At 40.6% G+C, this 26,397-nt stretch overlaps 1 protein-coding gene across 5 annotated transcripts in view; it reads right to left on the bottom strand.

The window, feature by feature from the left end:
- Positions 1-26,397, bottom strand: part of SIPA1L1 (signal induced proliferation associated 1 like 1) — a 363,330-nt gene that overhangs the window by 23,091 nt on the left and 313,842 nt on the right. For 3 of the 5 annotated variants that reach the window (XM_049770289.1, XM_049770290.1, XM_049770291.1), the window contains 4 exons: positions 23,011-23,135; positions 19,854-19,916; positions 19,299-19,417; positions 10,171-10,613 (listed from right to left, as the gene is read on the bottom strand). In XM_049770289.1, coding sequence (XP_049626246.1) covers positions 10,171-10,613; positions 19,299-19,417; positions 19,854-19,916; positions 23,011-23,135 — 750 coding nt within the window. The remainder of the gene's footprint in view (positions 1-10,170; positions 10,614-19,298; positions 19,418-19,853; positions 19,917-23,010; positions 23,136-26,397) is intronic. The other 2 variants (XM_049770292.1, XM_049770293.1) reach the window with 1 other exon arrangement.

The following is a 26,397-nucleotide window of genomic DNA, read 5'->3' as shown; positions in this document are numbered from 1 at the left end:
ATTTCTCTGGCCCCGAAGATGGTATTTTTTTACTCATACTGTATTCAGAATTGAATGTTATTTTTGTTGCAGCATTAAGCCCTGGCTCAATGCTCAGGTAGTCTCATTGGTGGTACTCAGGAAACCATGTGGGGCTGTGAGTTGAATTGGGCCTCCAGCATGTTAAGCATGTTTCATGTCTTTGAGTTCTTTTTTTATCCCCTGCAATAGTATTCTTCTTGTTTTGTTTTGTTTTGGGGCCACAACTCAGAGGCGCTCAGAGTTCCTGGCTCTGAGCTCAGAAATTGCTCCTGAAAGGCTCGGGAAACCATATGGGATGCTAGAGATAGGAAGCCGGGTCTGTCCTGGGTCAGCTACATGCAAGGCAAGCACCCTACTGCTGCCACTCTGGCCCAGAACTGGCATTGTTAAAAGGACAGTTGTTTAGGGGCTGGAGAGATAGCACAGTGGTAGGGCGTTTGCCTTGCACGCAGAAGGACAGTGGTTTGAATCCCGGCATCCCATATGGTCCCCCGTGCCTGCCAGGAGTGATTTCTGAGCAGAGAGCCAGGAGTAACCTGAGTGCTGCTGAGTGTGACCCAAAAACCAAAAACCAAAAAAAAAAAAAAAAGGACAGTTGTTTAAATAAAACACCCTGGGTATTGGTTTCATCTGTGAATATGTTAACTGACACTACTCTCAGGTATAAAATGCCAACATACTTATGTTCAATAATAATCAAAATCAAGAACAGTGCTCTTAACTATGGATTGAATTGGGAAACACATGTCAAAGCAAAAACAAGGGCATGCCTCTTTGGTAGGCCTACAATTTAAATTCCCAATGTGAAGTGAAACTGAGGATTTGATATACTTGGCTGATGATTCAGTAAGTACATGAGGTTGCCTGAACATTTCAAAATCCCTCTTCTGGGAGGCTGGAGTGATAGTACAGTGGGAAGGGTGTTTGCCTTACCCGTGGCTGAGTCAGGTTCGACCCCTGGTACCTCCATGCCCATCAGGAGTTACTCTTGAGTGCAAAGTCAGGAATAAATCCTAAGCACTCCCCAATTTACTGTATGGACCCAAAACAAAACAAGTAACTCTCCTGGGCTTTAATCTCAGAGTTAAATTTATTAGAACTGGGGTGTTGCCTGGGCTATATGTTTTGGCAAAGTCTTCCAAGTGTTCCTACTGAGAACTTGTGCTTCAATCCAGCTGGATTATTCACACTTTTATGACTTCATTAAAATCCAACTTCATATTGCTTGGATCCAGGAGGTGAGCACACCGAAGCAGTGTTTCTCCAGGCTACCTGTGGCCACCTGCAGGTGTTGATGAAAATTCTGGCCCACAGCACATCTTTTAGAAGTTCAGAAATTTGTCTTCTGAAAAATTTAAAAGGATTCTCATATTCCTGAGACTTCAAAGATGGCTGCCTGAGCCTCTGAAATCCTCCTCACCTTCCACAATAGCCCCACTTTATGGCCTGATCTCTGGGTCCAGCTGTGGGTGGTCCTTGAAGCTGGGCTGCCTCTGCTGCCCCATCCTGTACTCTTCACCCTAGAATCCATGTCCTGATTTTCATCACAAAAACTTAAATTGTCAACCTCATCCTTCTTCCAGGGGGACTATGTGGGTGAGATTTTTTGCTAATTTAATATGCTAGAATTTGGTGTTAGCTACAGTGAAGTAGATCTCTCCATAAAAACTATGTAAGCAGGTAATGAACCAATACTAAGGAACATAAAGAGAGCAGTAATGAAGACATCAGGAAGAGACAACTCCAACAACTGCTACTTTTGCACAATTCAAAAGGTAAATTTTACTTGGTCTGCTCCTGGTTCTGCATGAGACCACTAGATTTACTTTAATATAAACTATACAGCACATCTGCTTTAAAAAGGACCAACCTTTAATTTGATCATGACTATTAGGGATGCATATAGACAAGGAAGAGAGGTATCACGTACATACTGATCCCCCCGAAGTAGAAAAGAGGTAAAGGGGTGACTGTAGGGAACACTCTAATGGGGTGTCAGAACTTCTCATTCACATTTGCAGTTCCAATGAAATAATGATCCAATGCACTACCACTAGGCTATTTCCCTTCCCCAGCTTTGAAACTCAATAGTTGAGGATCATAGAGGAGCCACTGGCAAAAAAGAGAGGCTAGTAATAGGGGTGTCACTTGATAAAGGGGTGAAATATGAGCTTAATAATCTTTGCAGATGGACAAATCATATAATCACAAAATGTGGTATCCTGAATGTTAGCGGACACAATGCCAAAGTGATGAGGGGTGGAAAAAAATGTTCACATTTCTGCCTCGTCATTGAGACCACCGGCTCCTGGGCTGTGGGAAGCTGCAGAAGGCAGCTTGGAGCCCTCTACTATTCAGTCTTGACACAAACAGTCGGGCTATAGACAGGCTGGGCTTGCAAAGGATAATTTCAGAAGGGGAAGACTAGCAATTAGTCACCTGTCAAATGGCTATGGAGAAATCTGTGCAAAGGCTGAATGTTGGCCTACCACCAAGGGGAGGGGAGCTGATGGCATTTCCTGTGATTACTCGTACAAATAACAAATGGGTCTCTGGGTGACAGATAATGGGGAGGATAATGACTAAGGAGACCTCCTCCTTGTGTGTTCAGTACCAGCCAATTCTGTTCAATACTGGGTTCTATGATTTAGGAGGCTTTCAGGGGACACTAATTCTAAAGGAGTGAGGGGAAACAAACCAGTGAGGAAGGGATAATTAAGCTGGCAAAGGGGCTATCTAAACAATTGTAGTGTAGGAACTGTTAATCCATACTTAATCTAGATATTTAAAAAGTACAAGGGCATGCTAATATATGAAGCATAGAAAAATTAGTAGTTAGGCATATGCAGCAGTAGAGGCTCCAGGGATCATTGTGAACTGTAAGTTAAATAAATCTATAATGCCAAACTAGTTATTAGGCAACTAACAAGATAATATGAATATGATAATTTTATCAGGTATAGTTGAGAAGAGTGTCTATACAGATCTGGTACATATTAAGGGAAAAGGAAATGTTAGAAATAAAAATATGACTATAGAATTGAATATATAAAGGGCAGTCAGAGGTACAGGTACATAACTTGAAAAAGGAGCAAAATACCTGCATTAAGATAGGTGAAGCAGAACACAAAAAAGAAAATTATAGAAAACCATTTGTCTTAAAAAGACACAGTTTATAATATATCTGATCATTTTCTGCTATTTTTAACAGCACAAAAAACAGCTACATTATAGGTAGACAAAGTATTATTCAATTATAATATGCAACAAGTTTGGTGAAAAGGCATGGCTGGCCAAAGGTCCTATGTCTGATCTTTGATAGAACCAGAACATGAACCTGAATTCCAGGATTCAGTGGTTTTCCCTACATTTCTTTCAACTTGCCTGGAGGTAGAGATCTATTAGAAAACTTAATTTTTAAAAAATGTTTGCAGTTTTAAAAAAGAAAAAACTTTTGCAGTTGGCTCTTTTTGGTATCTATATATAGTATACTTTTAGATACAAAAAGTCTTCATGTTTTAGAAACAGCTCAGAAAAAAATTCTTTCAACTGCCTATTTAGTAGGAATAATGTATGCGTGTTTGTTTTTTGGCTACACTTGGTGACTCTCAAGGATTACTCTTGGCCATGTGCTCAGAAATCACCCCTGGCTTTGGGGGACCATATGGGACGCCAGGGATGGAGCTGGGGTCCGTCCTAGGTCAGCCGTGTGCAAGGCAAACACCCTACTGCTTTGCTATCACTCTGGCCCCTTGGAGGAGTATGTAAGGGAGAGGATTTAAATACTGAAATTGACCAGAAATGTAGATTATCTTCTTTTGTTTGTTTTTGAGTCACACCTGGCAGGCTTGGGGGACCATATAGATGCTGGGGAATCGAATCTGGGTAGGCCATGTGCATGGTAAATACTGTGTTATGGCTCTAGCCCCTAACGTCTCTTCTTGACATTATTTTCTCTTATCACCACCTTGCTGCCTTTTTTTTTTCCCCCAAAAAAGCATTTGGATAAATTCTTATCCTAGTAGGATGGCTTAAATATGACAAAGAATGTTCTTTCAGAATTCCTGCTGGTCTTATGATTTAATGGCATTTGGAGAATTTGGGCTTTACAGATAAGACTGGATGAATGAATTAGTTGCTTCACAGAACAAAGTAATGATCAATTTTTGGTTGGTGAACTCTATCATGCCATCAGACATTGGTGTGGATTCACAGAAGTCTCATTTTTTTTTCAATAGTCATTTAAAATTTCAACTATAATGGTTCTGACCTTTGAGGGTAGGTGGATGCTGTTAATGTTCTTAGATAGAATCATTACTCACTCCCATAAGCTAGAAGAAATGTGGACAAAGCAACTGGCATTATGCGATATTAAAGCAAAAACAGAATATAATCTTGAATGTTCACTGTGTTGCAGGACCACAAGGCAAAGATTATTCATTAAAACCATCAATAAACATAAGGCAAAGAGAGCCAAATGCATGTGGAAAAGAAGTTCTGGGTTTGTGACTGTAGGGACCACCTCTTCAAACTTTGAGTTAGCTCAAATAACTTAGAAAAATAGTACTTGCCTTAAAAAGAAACACATACACATGAAAGCCAATTTTGTGTTAGTAATTAAAAACAAATTCCAGGGAGGGGAGAAATTTTACAGATAAAAGAACCATTTCCAAACAAAGAAAGTAGGAGTATTTTTCACATACATAGGATGCCAAAGAGGGCTGAGAACAAAGATGTTAACATAACAGCACTATCTTCCATGCAACATATACAGAAAATCCTTCACCACAGGAGATAGTGGTTCAAGTATGCCTAATGTTAAATGTAAACTAAATATGAGAAGTCTTTCTCTACCTATATTCTCAAGAATACTTTGCTTTCCTAATGTGAAAGTTTATTAGGTGAGGGAAAGAGTTATATAATGACACTCAACTGTGCTCAATGATAGGTAGGAATTTTAGTCAAGCCCTTCATGGAAGTTAGATACTGACCACTTTACAATCACTTTACTGACTGATATTTGCATATAAGTTGTCTCAAAGTTTTACCTTATTACATTTGCAGGTTTCAAATAATCTTCTATAGAAATAAATATTAAAAAAATGACTGAGTTGCAGGGTTAGAGATAGGTCCACTGAACATTACCAAGCATGATTCCTGAGAACAGAGTCAGGGAAAGCCCTGAGCACTGTCCCTCCACCCCACCCCCATGCATGTGGTATAAGGACTTAACATAGACTCTTATGCAGATGCCTATAAAAACACCAGAGCTCTGTGCAAGGCGTGGCACTTTCTATTCAATGAGCTCTGAAATGCAGCAATGGCTTTGTCAGAGTTAGAAGTTGAGGATTTATACTATTTTCAGACTGTCTTATGAGTAAGGGGCCTTGAGCCACCAGGCAAAAAACAATGGACTTTATTAGGAAGACATCCCCCTTTGGTTCATCAAAATGTACTAAGCTTCTGCCAGTGTGCAGAGCACCTACCCTTTCTAGCCATGGTGACCCATATGAAGCTAACTGAGCAAGAACACCTCAGGTGGGAATTCCCTTGCAGTCAATGACAGTCAAAATGTATGTGTATTCTCCTAACCGGGTGTGCCTACAACAACAGGGCTCTGAGAGCACTAATGGGGAGGAGCAAAATGGTAGTACATGAAGGAGCTTCAAACAGGCCAGGGTGTCAAAGATACAAAAGTTTCCAGCTTTATGACAGGTTGCCTCCCTCTAGTTCAGGCACTGAGAATGCTACTCTTAATTCAAGTCAGCTGGACTACAGAGACATATAACTAGGAAGGTCTTTTGGCCATTGTACCAAAATGTTTACTGTCAGGGCCAGAATACTAGGAAAAAATTAATCCCAGGTGGTAAAAGTTTATTAAAATTGAAACTATTGAGCTGCATAAATTGTATAGTGGTTAAGGCTTTTGCCTTGCACATAACCAAATCTGGATTGATCCCGAGTACCACAGATAGCACCCCCTTTATTGCCAGAGGCTAGTCCTGAGCCCAGAGCTAGAAATAGTCCCTGAACACTGCTGGGTGCTGAATGTGAGTCAACACCTTCCCCGCAAGCTGGAATTACCTTCATTTCTTCCATAGTCAAAATTCACTATTTTGAGTGGTTCATTTTCTCATCAGGCCAGAAAGTAAAACTATTACAGTAGATAGTAAAAAATTAAATTGAGGGGCCGGAGAGAGAGCATGGAGGTAAGGAGTTTGCCTTGCATGCAGAAGGACGGTGGTTTGAATCCTGGCATCCCATATGGTCCCCGAGTCTGCCAGGAGTGAGTTTTGAGTGTAGAGCCAGGAGTAAGCCCTGAGCGCTGCCGGGTGTGATCCAAAAACCAAAAAAAATTGATTAAAATTTCTTCCTAACTTTTTTTTTTTTTTTTTTTTTTGGTTTTTAGGCCACACCCAGCATTGCTCAGAGGTTACTCCTGGCTGTCTGCTCAGAAATAGCTCCTGGCAGGCACGGGGGACCATATGGGACACCGGGATTTGAACCAACCACCTTAGGTCCTGGATCGGCTGCTTGCAAGGCAAACACCGCTGTGCTATCTCTCCGGGCCCCTTCCTGATTTTTAAAGCTTCAAAGAAAATACAAATTCTAGGAAGCAACATTTTAGGACAGTTTCTAAAAGTGGGTAATACTTCCCCTTCAACTCTAGAGTGGGGAGAGGGATTGCTAATACTACCAGGTACAATTTGGGGTGGTGGTGGGGTCATTTCTGTTGCTCACTTAAAGAAGGTAGTTTTTCAAGTGCATGTGTGTGTATTAAGAATATATATTTTTTTCTGCAAAAGGGGGTGCAAGTAAGTTTGGGAACCTCACTTTAGGCAATTAATAGAATGTTTAATTGTAGCACATTATCAATGCATATGGTTTCTCTTAATGACATGCAAATATAATAACCCTCTGTAATTATCAACCTACATTAATATTCTCATGAGGTGCCACATAAAACCTGCACAATCAACAGGGAGACTGGAGGACAGGAGGATAGAAATACAGCCCAACCAGAAATACGCAATGGAAGTTAATCACTGTAATTTAGATTTTGTTACTAAGTCCCAGGTACAAGCTCTTTTATGCACTGTCAGGAGATTTCTACATTAATTGCTGTTCCTGTCTTCGGAGGACACAAACACTCTAATTTGCAGAGATTTTAGTTTCTCTAGCAATGTGCACTTGGTGGCTAAGTCCCCCTTCTACTCCAGAAAAGGAAAGCTGCTAAAGCCCTGATTATCCAGCTCACTCTGCCAAGATCAACAGACTGAAGTTACAAAGCATCCCCATTTACCAGAGTCTAGAAACGAATGTGACTCAACCGATTGGTGGGTGGAAATTGCACCTCCCTCCCTGAGAGGCCATATTCTTCTCTAGTAAGTTTGACTTTCAATAGGGTTGTTATGTTCACATAATGATCTAAATGATTTCTGTTTCATCACTGCAGAGCAGAAAATGCAGATAATCCCGAGTCTTCCATGCTGCCCAAGTTAGTATGTGTGTATAATGTACCTTCTTTTCAGAAGACTGTGTGCAGTGCCTCGTTTGTCAGCTTTGTTAGATGTGTTGACCCAGTTTGGGCTTTGGCTTCAGTGAGTCAACCCTTTTCAATATTTCTTTGCAATGACAGAATTCTAGATGAGATTTTTATAATTGGTTTTCTTCTGTCATTAATTTAGATCAGAACAGTTATTTCTAGATGAAATTCTTTAAAAGGGCACTTGCTTTCAAAATTAAGAATTAGGAGCCAAAGCTAAAAAAAAAAAACCCAAAACAAAATGCCATTAATATAACTAAACCCCTAAACCTCAGAAACTCTTTTGGCCTGAAAAATGTTGTAAGTGAATGCAAAGATTATAGGGAATTATAAAGTGGAACATGACCAAACCAGTTAGTGATGTGGGCCATCATTCTGTCCTGTGATACCATTCCACTCTTATGGTAGCTTTCTATTCTGCTTTTCCACCACTTCTTTAACATACTTTGATTAAACATTTTATTTTCTGAATTGTGGAAAGGGAACTAGGATACATGGTACCCAAGAATTGAGATAACTTTTCCCAATGGCTTTGTTTTTTGTTGTTTAAAGCTATATCGTTTAGACATATTATAATCATTTACAAACTATTTAAACACGGCAGTGATAAATAGAAACAAAACTTCCTAACATAGCCAAACCAGAATTGTAAAAGATAGAAAACTTGGGGCTCTCTGGAAAGAGAGCACAGCAGGAAGGGTGTTAAAAATCTTGCATGCAGCTGACCAAAGTTTGATTCTGGGCATCCCAAACTGTCTTTTGAGCCTTGGCAGAAATAGGTTCTGAGCACCAGTGTGGCCTCAAATCAAACAAACAAAATATGAGAAGCTCAAAAATCTCATCAGTAATAATAAGGAGAAAATGGAGAATTAAATTGCAGTGCATGAAGTTAAATAAGACCAAATGAAGTAGAGGAAACCCTAAGGTCATTAAGCTGATCTAGAGTTTACTAAGAGGGCAAGGGTCTGGATTTCCTTTGGACAAGTAAGACTGAATTCAGTTTCTTTCCTATGATGATAAAAGGCCTGGAAAACCGCAAGGTTAGATACTGTCACATCACAATTGACAACAATCAAAGGTAAAAAGAGAAACTAACACAGACTCAAAAGGACTCAAAAGATAATGACAAGATGTTTCCTCCCTAAAATGAAGAATCTTGAATGTTAGGTTTAAATCCCAAAAAAGAAATAAAATAACCTTTATCTGGCCTCTCAGGGTGACCTCCAGGGGTGTGGGATGTCTACTCTTCTATTCAGAAAAGGCAGAGCATCAACTAATTTGAGCTGCACTTTTCAGTTGCACACTCAAAGATCACTGCTAGGAGCCAATTACTGAAAAATAAAAATGACACGAAGACACTGGAAAGGTATTCTCTGGAGTGGCAGTGCAAAGGATGTGTTCGGCATCGAAAATAATGTCCTAGTAAGTCTTAAAAGTTTTCTTTGAGGGGCCGGGCGGTGGCGCTCGAGGTAAGGTGCCTGCCTTACCTGCGCTAGCCTAGGAGACGGACCGCGGTTCGATCCCCCGGCGTCCCATATGGTCCCCCAAGCCAGGAGCGACTTCTGAGCGCATAGCCAGGAGTAACCCCTGAGCGTCACTGGGTGTGGCCCAAAAAAACCAAAAAAAAAAAAAAAAAAAAGTTTTCTTTGAAAATGTCGGGGCCGGGCGGTGGCGCTCGAGGTAAGGTGCCTACCTTACCTGCGCTAGCCTAGGAGACGGACCGCGGTTCGATCCCCCGGCATCCCATATGGTCCCCCAAGCCAGGAGCGACTTCTGAGCGCATAGCCAGGAGTAACCCCTGAGCGTCACCGGGTGTGGCCCAAAAACCAAAAAAAAAAAAAAAAAAAAAAAAAAAAAGAAAATGTGGCTAATATTAAAAAAAAAAAGTGCTCAAAAGATTATCCATTTTAGATTCTCTATCATATGCTGAAAGTCAACATTATAACACTTTTCTCTAAATCCAGGACAGAGAGAGCAGTTAAGATGCTTTCCTTGGACGAGACTAATCTCGGTTTGATCCCCTACCACCCAGGATTGATCTCTAAGCAAAAAGAACTAGGATCACTCAGGGTGATTCCAAAATTAAAAAAAAAAGGGAAAAAGAAAATGACAAATTTTCTCCAATTCTAAAGCACAGTGAGGGAAATTTTTTATGAACTCAAACAGCATATTTAAAAACAAACAAACAAATAAAAAAAAAAAAAACCAAAAATGTGGGGCCGTAGAGATAGCATGAAGGTAAGGCGTTTGCCTTTCATGCAGAAGGTTGGTGGTTCGAATCCCGACATCCTATGTGGTCCCGAGCCTGCCAGGAGTGATTTCTGAGCATAGAGCCAGGAGTAACCCCTGAGCACTGCTGGGTGTGACCCCCCCAAAAAACAAACAAACAAACAAACAGCATATTTTGTTAATCTGTCTTGGTTTAACCTGATACATTGTTATTCTAGAAATAAGGCAATTCAGAAGTAAATAATAGGCATTATGTGAAAATGTTACTGCCATTGCCTATAAATGACCTTTTTGTTCAATACCCTTGAGCCACATGAAGTAGGGTGAGGCTGCAAGCTTACAGAGAGGTGGGTGGGTAAGGAGTGGGAGGTTACCTGGTGTGGGAAGCAGCATCATTGATGCTGAAAGTGCTGTTCTCCCGAGTCAAGGGGTTGGAGCCGGCTTGGCTTTTGCTGTGGATGTCCAAACTCAGAGAGGACTCTGCTTTCCGGTCCAGGCCATGGCTTTCTGTCTCTAAAGTCCGATCTGCCAGCGAGATCACTTCACTTGAACTATGCCAGAGAGGTGCTACTTTGTCTTTGCCTGGTCCCGAGCGAGGAGACGAGGTGGCAGCCCCCAAAGACACTGTGCTGCCGTGGCTGGGACCATAGGAGGTGGTGTCGATGCCACTGTCTGCTGAGGTGCCTTGCAGGTAGTTGTAGCTGTTGAGTTCAGATTCAGTGCGGTCACCATCATACCACTTCTCATCACTGTGGACGCTTGAGGCATTGCTGGAGAGGGTATTGCTGCTGGAGTGGCTTGAGTAGTGGCTATCAGACTGCAAGAGAAGCATCAGATATTGAAGTACAGGTAGGCTTCACAAGTAACAGTGGAAAATAAACAGGAGAATCATACTGTGACAAGATGGGGGCTCTGGTGGCACAAAAATGTGAATGATGGAAATTGGGGAGATCATTTAAAGAACTATGTGTGAGCTTTGTATGTGGAAGGCTGGGCTTGACCTTGGCACTGCCTGGTCATTTGAGCAGTATATGCAGAGTGGTCCCTTTCATCATTGGATATACTCAAGCCATTCTCCCTCCATACTCCCTACCAAATAATTAGACAATGATAAATCAAATAAGAAATGTCCAGAAAACGTATTCAGAAGTATCTATGCACAGAGTTTGAAAACATGTTTTATTAAAATCTATTTCTCACAGTATGAAGATTTCTTGGTAAGCTTAGAATTGAGCTGCCCACAGGACCCAGCAATTGCACTTGTGGGTATCTATCCCCAGGACTCAAAACATTCTTTTAGAAGGACACATGCTCACACTGCAACATTTAGTAAAATAGCTAAAATAAAGAATCAACTTAGGTATCTCTCAACAGATAAATTATGAAGATGTGGCACATATACACAATGGAATACTATGCAGCTACAAGGAATTACAAAATCATGCAATTTGTTACAACTTGGTTGGAACTGGAAGATAAAATGTTGAGTGAAGTAAGCCAGAGAAGGACAAACACAGGATGATCTTACTTGTTTGTGGTATATAAAATAATTGCTTTAAAAATGTCATGAAGTTGGGGCTGGAGAGATAGCACAGTGGGAGGACATTTGCCTTGCATGCAGCAGACCTGAGAGGGACTCAGTTCAATTCCTGGCATCCCATTATGGTCCCCTTGCCTGTCAGGGGCAATTTCTGAGTGCAGAGCCAGGAGTGACCCCTGAGTACTGCTAGGTACTGGCCCAAAAGCCAGTCATTAATTAATCAATCATTAAAGCTTAAAAAAAATTAAAAAAACATGTCATGAAGTAAAGGGGGGATTCCTAAATAACCCTTGACTACAGAGCCTTGGGAGAAAGAGGACAGAAAAGAAAAGAAATCAAGGAGGGACGAAATTAGATAAGAAAAGGAGGTAATGTGGGAGAAGGGGTCTGGGCTTTGGTTATACTGGAGATGAGGAAGAAAGGTATAGCTATAAATCCAAAACACAAACTCAACAACACTGAAAGGAGGAGAGCTAAGTTGAAACCACCGAACACTGTGCATGGTGGCATTGACACCACCTTCTATGGTCCCAGCACACAGCTGGGCTGGCCCCTTAACTCCTAATTCAGGACCAGACAGAGAAAGTAGCTCCCCTCTGGCATAGTTCGAGTGAAGTGATCTTGCTGGCAGATTGGACTTTAAAGATGGAGCATGGACTAGAAAACAAGAGTCTCTCTGAGTTTGGATATCCACAGCAAAAGCCAGGCCAGCTCCAACCAATGCCCTGAGTATGTGTCTATCAAAGTGACAGGCAGGGCTAGGGGAGGCTGGTTGGGGGGAATGGAAGATGATAGAATATAAGAACACTGATGATGGGAGTGCTGATAGTGTTGGGCTTGGTGTTGAAAGAGTATATGCCTAAAATTCAACTACCAATAACTTTGTAAACCACAGTTTCATTCTATTCAGTTCCATTCCGCTCCCTCCCTCCCTCCCTCCCTCTCTCCCTCCCTTTCTTCCTTGCCACCCCTTGACAATGCTCAGGGGTTACCCCTGGTTCTGTGCTCAGAAGTCACTCCTGGCAGGCTTGGGGGACCATATAGGATACCAGATATCGAACCTGGGTTGCTTACATGCCAGGCAAATGCCCTATCCACTGTACTATCTCTCTGGCCCCATAAACTGTTTTAATTAAAAACATTAATATAAAAAAATCTCTTCTATGTAGGGATTCTGGGACCTTCTCAAGATGGGGTGGGGGTATGCCAAGTCTCCAAGCCTAAAGCCCAGCAACCCTACTCACATGCAACACTCTCCAGCATATAAATGCACCTGCTTTCAGCCTCAAGACTACTCTCAGACAAGACACCAAGCCACCTAACTGTCCCAGTTCCACAGCCCCTGGAGTGTGTGGCTGTGTATGTGTGGTAATAGAGTTTCCCAATATTGATAGCTCAGGAGGACCCAAAAAATTAGATGGAAAAATAGCATAGAAGTCCATTGAGTTCAATACGTAAAACATTAATACAGAAGACTCAAATAGCACCAAACTGTTCAGTAAATTCTTAGATGATGACCTCAATGACACCATTGTGAGATATAAATTTTTTTTACTAATTTTCTTTTACTGAACTATTTGTTGATATAAATTATTTTATTTCAAGAACATGAATCATCTAGTTTACATAGATAATACATTTTGAACTATTTTTTGACAGTTCACTTGCCATTCTGTTGTAACAAACAATATAAAGTAAATTATTTGTGTCTGCTAAGGGGGCAGGCTTGGCAGGTGTGTGAGAAATGGGGCACTTTGGTGGAGGGAATGTCACACTAGTAGTGGGACTGGTGTTGAAAACTGAATGCCTGAAATAACTGTATTATGAACCACTTTGTAAATCAGTGTTTAAATAAAATTTAAAATTTAATAAAAATGAATCTATTTCTCATTAGAGTTATAGCCTGCTAATTATATTGAAAAAATTAAATTAAAAATAATTTAAACTCCATTAGAGTTTTTAGTGTATTAAAATAGAAAAAGGAAATGAAACTTCTAGAAGTTAATAACCTAGAAAACTTGGTTGATTCTAAAAGCCCTAGTGCTTAGAGTAAATAGAAAAGTACAACTACACAGATCTTGTCATTCCTCAATTAGCATTCACTTAGGAGACAGCTTTCCAAGGAGTAATTAAAAGTAGAATGTACAGACAGGTTTCAAGAGAAAAAGTCCAAACAGTGCTGTCTTGCATGCAGGCGACCCTGGTTTGAATCCCTGGCCCCACATATCTGGCCCCTGAGTCTGGAGCCCTTGAATACTGTCAAGTGTGCCCCCCTTTCCCATCCACCATAAAACAATTCAGAAGTTCCAATATAAGTCAGTGGAAGAAAAATAGTTTATTCAGCAAATGGTTCTGAGAAAACTGGACATCCACATGCAAAAAGGAATAAAGTTGGATCTTTACTACATTAAAAGTAAATTCAAAGTGATTAAGAGCTAAATCTGAACTTTTGTACAACTCTTTTTTTTGTTTGTTTTTTTGGGTCACACCCAGCAGTGCTCAGGGGTTATTCCTGGCTCTGTGCTCAGAAATCGCTCTTGGCAGGCTCGGGGGACCATATGGGACGCCGGATTTTGAACCACCGTCCTTCTGCATGCAAGGCAAACACCCTACCTCCATGCTATCTTTCCGGCCCCTGTAAAACTCTTAGAATAGGTATTTGCTTTTTTGCCATTTTTTTTATTATCCCCCGCTCCCATAGATATAGGTTTTGATGATCTTGGATTATCTAACCATTTTTTTTGGTTTTTCGGGCCACACCTGTTTGATGCTCAGGGGTTACTCCTGGCTAAGTGCTCAGAAATTCCCCTGGCTTGGGGGGACCATATGGGACGTCGGGGGATTGAACCGCGGTCCTTCCTTGGCTAGCGTAAGGCAGACACCTTACCTCTAGTGCCACTTCGCTGGCCCCTATCCAACCATTTCTTACAGCAAAAGTGCAGAAACAGAAATAAATTAGACTTTATAAAAAATTAAAATCCTCTCCACTTCAAATAACCTAATGCAAAAATGGGCAAAGAATTTGAAGAATTTCATTATTCCTTGAAAGAAGATGAAAAATCAGCCAATGAGCACATGAAAAGATGCTCAGTATCATCCACTTGCTAGAGAAACGCAAATCAAAACCACAAGATAACAACACTTCACACAAACTAGAATAGTTAGAATGAAAAAATGCAGCCAGTGACAGTGATTGGTATTGTTGTTGGAAAGTAAATTGGGATAGAAACTGGGAGAACAGCTACAATTCCACTTTTGATATGTGCCCAAGAGAAATGAAAATATATAATCACACAAAAACTTCTGTGTGAATGTTTATAGCATTCATAATAGCCCCCAAAGTTGAAACAACTCAAATGTCGCAGGGGTCTCAAACTCGCAGCCCGTTTGCAGCCCTCCGTACATTTTGTGGCTCTGCCCTAGAAGAATCTTTCTTTGTTTTGTTTTGTTTTAGTTGTTTGAGTCACACCCCCCAATGTTCAAGGCTTACTACTGACTTTGCACTCAAAATCACCCTGACTTTGCCTCCTGCGGCCCCCAGGTAAATTGAGTTTGAGACCCCTGAGACTGATGACTAGATCAAAGAATGTGGTTGGATGAGGAAGTTAATTCAAACAGTTGAGGAATGCTTTGCAAGTAAAGAATACTGAAAGAGTACAGAACTGTGAGTAGTCCTAGAACACTACTAGGTGTGGTCCAAAGAACCCCCTATGTCCAACCCAAAAGGATTCAGTTTAACTACAAATGGACTATTACACAACCAAGAAGATATGAAATGCTAACATGCTACAACACAGAAACATGTTCCAGCACTTTGAAACATTTATGTTGAGTAAAAGAAGGGAGATACAAAAGGACATTTGGCATATGGTTTGAGATATAGAAAAATGTCCAGAGCAGGCAGAGTCACAGAGATAAAAGTAGATATGCCTTTTGAGGATTTAGAGGGGAAGGAAAGAGATAGTGTGATATTCTAGAGTTAGTTTTTCTGAAGTGATGGAAATGTTCTGGAATTAGATTATTATACACATATTATACTGAAATAGACATTTGATGTGGGTGAAAATTAAGGTCCATGAATTATATCTCAACTTCATTTTTTAAATTAAAACAATTTTTTTTCATTACAAAGAATTAAACCCAGGGCTTTACTTATGCAAAACATGAACTTTAGTACTGACTACTATCCTGGCCTATAGCCCAATTTTATTTAAAAATAAAAACGAATTGTTTTAGGACATGCCTGGTAGAGCTGCAGAGACTTGTGGTGCTGGGAGTCCAACTAGGGTCAGCTCTAGGCAAGGACAGTGTCTTACTCCCTGTACTGTCCCTGAGTCCTATATTTTAATTTAAAATTGTGTACACAGGGGCTGGAGCGATAGTGCAGTGGTAGGGCATTTGCCTTTCCACACAGTTGACCCAGGACAAACCTCAATTTGATCCCCCGGCATTCCATATGGTCCCCCAAGCCAAGAGCAATTTCTGAGTACATGGCCAGGAGTAGCCCCTGAGCGTCACCAGGTGTGACCCAACCCCCTAAAACTTGTGTATATAAACCTTTCCGTAGTGGATTAGTTGCTTAGAAGGAACATTTTATTTTTTGTTTTGTTTTGTTTGTTTTTGGGCCACACCCGGCAATGCTCAGGGGTTCCTCCTGGCTGTCTGCTCAAAAATAGCTCCTGGCAGGCACGGGGACCTTATGGGACACCGGGATTCAAACCAACCACCTTTGGTCATGGATTGGCTTGCAAGGCAAACGCCACTGTGCTATTTCTCCAGCCTCTTTTTTACTTTTTTTTTTTTTTAGAAGGAACATTTTATAGTTTACCAAAGAAATGTGATTTTAAGGGGTATCTGAATCAATTTTTTTTTTTTTTGTGGTGCCAGGAGTCAAACCTAGGGCCTCACACAGTAAGGCAGTGCTCTACTACTGAGTTACACTCCTAAAAGATATTTTAAACTAGTGTCAGGAAATATAGAATCTTATAATAGAGGGAATAAAAATAGGAAAAATATTTCTGGTTGGTAAAAGGAACATAGTCTGGGGTTGAGGTAGAAGAATTAAGACACCTCTGAATCACTTCAAAGTCTAAGACTTCTCTCCCTTAAAAAAAGACTCAATCCTGGGGCTGGAGCGGTGGCACATGGGGTAAGGTGTTTGTCTGCCTTGCGTGTGCTAGCTAGGACAGACCGAGGTTCGATCCCCTGGCGTCCCTTACGGCCCCCCAAACCAGGAGCAATTTCTGAGCTCATAGCCCCGAGCGTCACCGGGCGTGGCCCAAAGTCCCCCCCCCCCAAAAAAAAAGAATCAATCCCAGTTATTTTACTGGTGGTGCTACTCTAGTTCTCAACAGGAGTTTTTATATTACAGAGTCTTTATTTCATCTTAATAGTTGTGGGGCTGAATTTCTTTAGCTGTGAACTTGTACTAGTGTTTAATAGTCTTTAGGCAGGTGGGGACATCGAGTATTCTTCAGTGTGGCCTGCTTGAACACAGATGTGCTGAGAGTTTGGGCAAAGCACAAGACATATTTCTACTGAGAATGGATTTTTTTTCTGGTTTGGGGGCCACACCTGGTAGTGCTCAAGGGATACTTTGGCTCTGTGTTTTGGGGCTCATGTAGAACCAGGAATCAAACCCAGATCTCCAGCTTGCAAAAAATGCACACTAGCCTTTTAAACTATATCCTTGGGACCTCAAATACTTAATGTGAACCATATCTGTTATTTTAAATTTCTGAGTAGCCAAATGTTAAAAAAGTGAAAAAGAAACAGGTAAAATTAACTTAAGGAACATAGTTAATCTAATATAATTTATAAAAATATTTTATCATGTTAGCAATATAAAAATTAATAAAGGATGGGAAACTGACAAATTGGGGTAGCCTATTATTTATAGGTTGAAGTATGATGACTCACATATCATCAGTAATTCTCCATGCAGCTGAAATACCTGCTGAGACATAATGCCCTTTTTTTTACGTTTGTGCTTTAAAATCCTTTTCTCTAGAAGAAAAAAAAAATTTTTTTTTCCAGTCACACCTGGGAGTGAGTGCTCAGGGGCTATTCCTGGCTTAGTGTTTGGGGTGCCGAGGATGGAACCTTGTATGCAAGCATATACTCAAGTCTGCTTTAGCAAATGTTACAGGCCTTCTCATTGTAAATTTCTACACACATGGTCTTCAGTAGAAAATTTACTATTAAGGGGGTTTGGGAGGATTAAGATGGGAGAGACACTAGGACATGCAGAAGGAAGTGGACAATGGTGGAGGGTGTGGTACTGGAACATATTGTGCACAAAATCTAGCCACTAGTAGCATTGTATACTGCAATTCCTAAAACTAAAAACAAACAAGATGTTTCTGAGCATCTTTTAAAACAGTTCAGAGTAAATATATTAAATCTTCATGTTTCAGAATGACACAGATATAGTGAGCACCACAATCAGATACACATTCCCAGGTAGCTCATAGCAGCAACAACAACATCAACTAGTAACAGAAAAGTGAATAAAGGAATAAAAAAATAGTTGAGTTGAGACAGAATAATGACCTTTATTCCCAATTCTACCTACCAATATGGGATAAAGGATCTTATCAAACTAACATAAAATAACAACCATAAAAGTAATTGGGGGAATTGTCAAAAAGTTTATCAGGCCAGTGAGATGGCACAGCGGCATTTGCCTTGCAAGCAGCCGATCCAGGACCTAAGGTGGTTGGTTCGAATCCCGGTGTCCCATATGGTTCCCTGTGCCTGCCAGGAGCTATTTCTGAGCATATAGCCTGAAGTAACCCCTGAGCACCGCCAGGTGTGGCCCAAAAACCAAAACAAACAAAAAAAAAAGTTGTTTATCCCCTAAACCAATGGTCCCATCATGCCTCAAGCTTGCAGCTATGTAAGTAAACAATCCAAAATTTTAGCCCTGTATGTGATGGATCAGTCATCCAATTAGAACTGTGAGTGGCAGATGCCTACCAAGGGGATTAGCAACCTGTCAAAAAGCAACCTGAATGGTCATGCTCATTTGTTGAATATAAGAAAAGATAGTATGGTAATAATATCCAAAGACAATAGAGATGAGGGCCTGGAGGACCTATTCATGGTAAGTAACTTGCAACAAATGGGGGGAACAAGTGGATGTTAAAAAAAGATCAAGTGTCTGGGGCCGGAGAGATAGCACGGCTGTAAGGCGTTTGCCTTAGATGCGGAAGGATGGTGGTTCGAATCCCAGCATCCCGTATGGTCCCCCGTGCCTGCCAGGGGCGATTTCTGAGCATAGAGCCAGGAGTAAGCCCCTGAGCGCTGCAGGATGTGACCCAAAAACCAAAAACCAAAAAAAAAAAAAAGTAAAGTGATATGCATGATATCCCTTGAGTAACAGTACTGTAAACCACAGTGTCTAAAAGAAAAAAGGGGGGAGAGAGGGAAGGGAAAGGAAAAGAGGGAGAAGGGAGGGAGAGAGAAAAAGAAAAGAAAAATGCCTGCAGGTAGAGGGTAGGGCAAGGGGTAGGGCAGAAGCAAAATTGAGGACATTGGTGGCAGGAAATGTATACTGGTGAAGGATGCTGTACATTGTTTAACTGAATCTCAATCATGAACAACTTTGTAACTGTGTATCTCAGTGGCTCAACTAAATAATTAATTTATTTTAAAAAAAAGCAATCTGGGGGGCTGGAGCAAGAATTTAGTAGGAAGGGCATTTGACATGCACACAGTCAATCCAAGTTTGCTCATGGAGGGTCTCCCAGGTTTGCCAGGAGTAATTCCCAAGTGCAGAGCTAGGAGTAAGCCCTGACAGCACAGCCAGGTGTGGTCTAATACACCATCTCCCCCTTAGCTGAGGTTCTGAGTGCAAATGCCTACTCTGAGAGGATGACTTTTTCCTTGACCAGGAGAAAGATAGAGTGTCACATTCATAATAAAACCTAAATGACTTGTAGTATTTTTCAGTTAACTTACGTGCCCTTGTTTATTTGGAGACAAATGAACAACTGGATCCTGTCGCATTAACCTCCCGCTGGGACTCTCTCGAAAAGCTGGCAGTACTTTTGATACTGCTGGGAGATGGCATGTTGGCTCTGGAATACAGCACAGGATGTTATGGTGCAGGCACTAAACAGATAAAAGCCCATGTTGACAAATGAAGACAGCTTGCCATGGTATCTCTCAGTTCACTGACCAGCAAATGCTGAATTTCAGCAGTAAGCTTTCTGAGTGTTTACAGGATCAACAGCATGTCAGAAACTAAGTGGCTGATGGAGAAAGCTTGCAGATGGTGACAGTGTGTCACGTCATACACGTTAGCATAGCCAAGAACTACCAAACCAAAGGCCATGAATGATGCGGCAAAGTTAGGAACCAACTTTTGGTTTGGGGGAAAAAGTAGAGAATATATGGATTCCTTTTATGAAATTCATTCATTTCCAAGATTAGCTAACCTAGCTTGGTCTACATTACCTAGACAGGCATGGATGCAATCACGTTACTTACCAGGACACTTTGGAAATATTTTACCTGTATATTCATGCTGCTCGAGGACAAAAGAATTGAAATCCTGAAGTCCTCTATAACTGTAAGCTAAGCACAACAGAAAAGATACACAGCAACTGGTTTACTTAAAACAATTGCTTCTTTTTGGACTCCAAACTGGTATAAAAGATGGGTTCCAAACATGAAAGGTGAGCCATTTAACCTTTCACACACCTTCAGCTAACAGTGAATGGCTCTGCACTTTTGCAGTACTTATCTAATAAAGAATTGGGTGACAACATCTAATTCTGACTTTCAACCAGATCCAAAAGCAGAAAAGGAGAAAAACATCCACTGAGAAGAAAGGCCAATAAAGTTATATCCTTTGTCTCCCCCAGGTTACTATTTTATAACACATTGAGGTACAAAGACATGTGGGTCAGACTAACATGAGAACTGCTTCAATATTCCCAATTAGTGGTCATTAAAGAATTTTATTCTTATAAATTGAGCGTATCAAGTAATGAGAACAACTCTTTTCTAGCATTTTTCCTAGCATAATAATACCAACTAGACCTTGGATTCCTTCTAATATAATATGTAAAAAAGATGGTGGTATTCTCCTGAAATGCTGAAATATCAAAAATGATAAGGATATACTCCAATTTAATATTCTAAGTATGTTACACAGAGAACAAATGCTACTTGGTGAAAAGGGTTTCTTTTAAAGGCTCTGTGGCTCTTATTGCATAAGTAAAAATTAGTAAAAAAAAAAAAAAGAAACATGAAAAATGTGCTGAAATGATCATCAATAGTAGATTTAGTTTTATCTATTATAGTGGGATGCTAACCAAATAAAAGGTGCTTTGGGAGTTGAAAGAGCATGCAATAATTGAGTAAAAGCTTCCAGAAGTTAGGTTAACATCCAGTGGCAGTTTGCAAGTAACTGACTCTGCCTTTGCTATAGTTCTAGCCAGTCTCACAAGATTAGCCTCTTTACCAAATAGCTCTATTGACTAAAATAAAATCTCACCTTTTCACGGGAGAAAAAAAAAAAAGAGTGGGCTGCTACTAAACTAAAACTGATGCAAGGAAAAAAGACTAGAGAGTTTCATATGAAAGAACACACAGAGGTCTAGGATGAACCTCATAATTACCCTTTCTAGTCCCAAGATACCTTTTCATTCTCCATCTGACTTCCCGAGTGGGAAGTGAGCCTGCACTGAGCATTGCACAAAGGGCTGCTGGCAGTTCTGCTCAAAGCCTACCCTAGGAGCCAAAAAAAGCTGCTAGAGTCATGCTGAACAAGGGATCCTTTTCACATGTGTCGTTACCATCTCAACAGTATCAAAACATATGGGTTTAAAAACATTCTGTCAGGAGCAGAGCAGCGGATGGAAGTCTGCTCAGGTTTTCCATGCTGGGTGGGTGGGAGGAGAGGGGAGAATGACAGATGGCTTCACAAGGCACATCTTCCTGGAGTTATGGGAACAAAGCATCTTCAAACCTAAGAATTATATTTGTCTTCCTCAACTCCTATCTTGGCTGAACACAATGCCACTCTCCCCTTGTGCTGACTGCTAGTGCATTTAAAAAGGGGATAGACATTAAAACCCAAGAAAAGGGGGAATTTAGAGAAAAGATAAAAAATGATGGTTCTTTGTCTAAAACAGTACCTTTTCTTCTAGCCCCTGAAATTTACTTTCTTTAATCTTAAAGGATAGTAATGATACCAGAGATAAGATAAAGTAGCAAGCACCTAACACTCTAGATTCAAATCTTAGATATACCAATCAGCTATGCTGATTTTAAAATTGTGCTGCTTTGTTGAAACAATCTTGTTCCATAGTATATTTTTATTGTATCAACTGGTGTTCTAGTCATTGTAGAACAACTGCAAGCACAAGCTGAAAGGGGGATGTGCCAGAAATCTAAAGGAAGGCTCACTAATGCGAATCTTTCCTGACCAGCTGTTTTATACTGTTAAAATTCTACCTTAGCTGACAATTTAAAAGCAAACTGGAGGGAAAATACATATAAATCAGGAAATACATCCTAAATAAACTACAGGCTTGACTAACAATAATAGTTGCTTTCTATTGAAATTCTTTGACTTTTGTACACCTGGAGACTACTATTCCTGGCTTATGTATTGCTTAGGAGTGACTCCCAAAAGATTCCCAATAGTGCTCAGGGGACCATGTGATGCTAGAGATCAAGTCTGGGGATCCTACATGCAAAGCATAATGTTAGACCTTAAACTCTCTCTCTGATCCTGTACACAGATTTTTTTAATTCAACACTAAGGATACCTTCAGAGGGACAAGAGAGGTAGTACAGTGAGTAGAGTATTAGCTTTGTAATATGGCAGACCCAGGTTCAATCCTGCCATGCCATATGGTTCTCCAAGCACACTTGAGTGATTACTGAGTATAGAGCCAAGAGTAATCCTTGAGGGCCAGAGTGATAGTATAGTGAGAAGGGCATTTGCCTTGTATGTGGTCAACTTTGGTTCAATTCCCCATATCCCTGAGCCTTCCAGGAGTTAATTTCTGAGTACTGTGCCAGGAATGACCCCTGAGCACTGCTGGATATAGACCACCACCACCCCCAATCAAACCAGAAGAGTAACCCCTGAACACTGCCAGGTGTGGCCCCAAGTCAAAACAACAGCCAACAAAGAAACAAAAAAAGTAAAAGGACCGAAACAACGTACAGTGTGGGTAGGGCATTTGCCTGTACTCTGCCAACCCAGGTCTGATCCCTGGTATCCCATCTGGTGACTGAGCTCACCAGGAGTAATTTGTGAATGCAAAGACAGGAGAAAGCCTTCCCTGAGCATAGCAAAGTGTGGCCCAAAAACAAAACAAACAAACAAACAAAAAAGAATACCTTCGTAAGTCTCTCTGGGTACTTATGTTGGCCAAAGCAAAACCAGGATGGAGGATGGGAAATACTTAGCTATAAGATTTAGTAGTTTGGCATTTTAATCTTGGTGTTGAAAATTATTTGGAGTCAGAATTTTTTGACTTTCTCTCAGGATTTAGTTGCTTTCACTTATTCTTAACTCAAATTAAAACTTTATCTAGTTCCTGATTATCAGGGTTTATTATATAATATATGGCTTTGATAACATCATGAAGCAGCCAAAGTTCATGCTGCTGTATAACCAACTAGATCTTTGTAGAAGTTAGTTACTTACCCATCTGGTCAGCAATGCTTTCCTCACTTCTTTGCCAGCTGGGTGTTGATTTTCCACTGCCACCAATATCTGACTGTGTGTTCTGCCGGTCAATGGAGGCTGGGGATCTGCGGCTTACTCCAAACCTGTGATGATTTCCCAAGCAAAGCAATGACAATATCAGGGAAGTCACTGGCAAGGGTGTAAGGAATTGAAACTTTTATTCAGGTACTGTGAACTGCTCTTGTCTGACTCATGTAAGCATTCCAATAAATGTGTACATGGATGCAGAACAGAGTACATGACGATCTTATGCTGTTCAAAAACATTAAACAATTTTGGAAAGGGCTAGAGAGTAAGTACAGCAGGTAGGGTGCTTGTTTTGCCCATGACTGACCAGGGTTCGATCCCAGCACTACATTCTATTTCTGGCACTGAGTATAGTCCCCCAAACCCTACAGGGAGTGATCGCTGAGTGCAGTCAGGAGCAACTGGGCATAGCCCCCCCCCCCAAAAAAAAAAAGAAAATTTGGATAGAACAGGTGTAAATGTATGATTCTCAGCATATGGCATATGGTCCCAATAGCTCGCCAGGAGTGATTCTCAGCACAGAGTCAGGAGACTTGAGCACAGTTGGGTATGACCCACCCACTCCCCAAGTCCTCAAGTCCCCCCTTGCCAAAGGTTCAAAATGTACATAAACTGCCAGTAGGGTAGGAACCTTGATGCCTAAGCCAAATCTAAACATAAGGAATATAGAGTGAGATGCTGAAATCTTCTTGTCTTTGTATTATCAAGTTCAGATGCATCCACAGTCAAATGGAAAGTGTCATTTATATATCTCTTTTTTCCAGTATGCCTTCTCCATGGGAATATTTCAGGGGTTCTTTCTCTGAGCTTTGGCCTTGTTAAATCATCATGCCATTAATTCCTTTTTTTCTGTTGGGGGAGATGATGGTGGTGTTTAGGCTACATCCAAGGTTGCTCAGAAGACCTTATATAATGTAGTGTTAGATGTAGACCATATGTAGTGTTGGGAATTGCAAGGCAAGGAAGGAGGCAAGGCAAGCAATCTTGGAGCTGGTATTTTCTGGGCATTTGCTATAAGATCTGAAAGAAAAAGGCTACAAGAATATCATAGAGATCGCTTGCAAATAAATACATATTTAAGAGATAAACTAGCATATGTAAAAAATAGCTTTCTGGAAAGAACATTTAGTTATCATCATCATTATTATTGTTATTTTCTGGGGGTGGGTGGAATGGGGAACGTTGGGCCACACCTGTCTGTGCTCAGGGTTTTACTCCTGGTTCTGTGCTCAGGGCTCACTCCTGGTGGAGTTTAGGGGACCATGTGGGAGCTGGGGATTGAACCTGATCATCCATATGCAAGACTCCACTATCTCTTTAGTCCCTGAACTCTTAGCTATTTAATAAGTCCTGCATAGAATAATAACATGACATGTACTTAAAGAATATACCTCACTTAGCAATATCACAAAATAAATTATGACTAAGCCTATGAAAGAGAACCATATTCTGAAATGCAAACATTCATGTGGAAATTTACAAATGTGGGTGGTTACTAACAGAGCTATGAAAAATCTTCAAAGAAAAGACTAAATAGGGCTGAACTTAGCTGACACATGTGACAGGTATCTTATCTGTTGTAGGAAAAGTACAGGGAAAAAGAACAGTAAGATTTTGGGAGAAGGAAGAACTAGAGTCAAGTTCCAGTTCCCCCATACAAAGTTATTCCTGTCTGCCTTTGTTTTTCTTTCTTTCTTTTTTTTTTTTTAATCTGGAAAAGGCAATTTCAGTCTATGGAGTTAGAACAAAACTTCACATAAAAGTATTAGCAAAGCAGAGAAGACTATAGAACACTTAGAACCTCACAGGTCATTTGTACACAATCATTCACAAAACTCAATCATAAGCATCACTAAACAAGGTAAGTTCCATTAAAGCAAAGAAACTGGTGAATGTGATCATAAAAAAAAAAGATTCACAAATAGTGAGAAATAGCAGGGTATTTTGTTTGTTTTCAGTATTTTTTAAAAATAGAAGTTTATTAAAAAAAAAAAAAAAGGGCCCGAAGAGATAGCACAGCGGCGTTTGCCTTGCAAGCAGCCGATCCAGGACCAAAAGTGGTTGGTTCGAATCCCGGTGTCCCATATGGTCCCTCATGCCTGCCAGGAGCTATTTCTGAGCAGACAGCCAAGAGTAACCCCTGAGCACCGCTGGGTGTGGCCCAAAAACAAAAACAAAAAAACAAACAAACAAAAAAATAGAAGTTTATTGGAAAGTAGAAGGAAAAGAGAAACTCCACAACTGAATAGAAACTTAGTACAGGACTAAGTTCTAAAACAGCAGGTTCTTCATTGGTTTAAAATAATGACTATTTTCAAACTGGGCATAGGGTCCTATTCTAATTTTATATAAAATATGAACTTAAAAAAGTTGGGTATGTGGCACAGAGAGATAGTACAGGGGTAGGTGCTTCCCGGTAAACACTCTGTTCAATACCTGGCAATGCAAATGGTCCCTCAGCACCATCAGGATGACCCCTGAGAAGCACCAGGATTAAGTCCCAAGCATAACCAGATATGTCTACAAAATACATAACAACAGGGCCAGAGAGATAGTATGGAGGTAAGGCGTTTGCCTTGCGTGCAGAAGGTTGGTGATTCGAATCCTGGCATCCAATATGGTCCCCTGAGCCTGCCAGGAGTGATTTCTGAGCGTAGAGCCAGGACAGGAGTAACCCCTGAGTGATGCTGGGTGTGACCCAAAATCCAAACACAAACAAATAAAAATACATAACAAACATACAACAAAAATCCCATCAAAAGTAGCTGTCAACATTTAAACAAACATTTTTATACACCTATGGATGGCCAGAAAGCACATGAAAAAATGTTAATGATCACGTATTAAGGAATATTAGCAAGTAATAGCAAATTCAAAATTAATGATCACCTTATACTTGTCAAAAGACAAGTAGAAGTGATGGTGAGCTGGAGTGATAGTTCAGCAGATAGTACAGCTGACCTAGATACTATCCCCAGTACCATGTATGGTCCCTTAAGCCCAGCAAAAATGATTCCTGATGCTGCCTGGTGTGGCCCCAAAACAAAACAAAACAAAAAAAGTGCTGGTGACGAAATGGAAATAAGAACAACATCCTTATTGTTGATTGAATTTAAAGTGGTGAAGACTATATGGAAGATAGTAAGGAATTTCCTCAGGAAATTAAAAATACAACTGCTATGTGGCCCAGCTATTTGAAGTCTCCATATTCAATAGTGGTGCATTCAACTACCACATTCCAACTTCGACTTATATAGGCACTATTTATCCTCTACTCATGTGAAACAGGTATATGAATTACTTTATTTAATTTACCTT

This window comes from Suncus etruscus, chromosome 3 (genome assembly GCF_024139225.1).
Source record: "Suncus etruscus isolate mSunEtr1 chromosome 3, mSunEtr1.pri.cur, whole genome shotgun sequence".
In the NCBI taxonomy this organism is placed as follows: domain Eukaryota; kingdom Metazoa; phylum Chordata; class Mammalia; order Eulipotyphla; family Soricidae; genus Suncus; species Suncus etruscus.
Note: the sequence above shows the minus strand (reverse complement) of the source record. Positions and strands in the feature narration are given on the sequence as shown.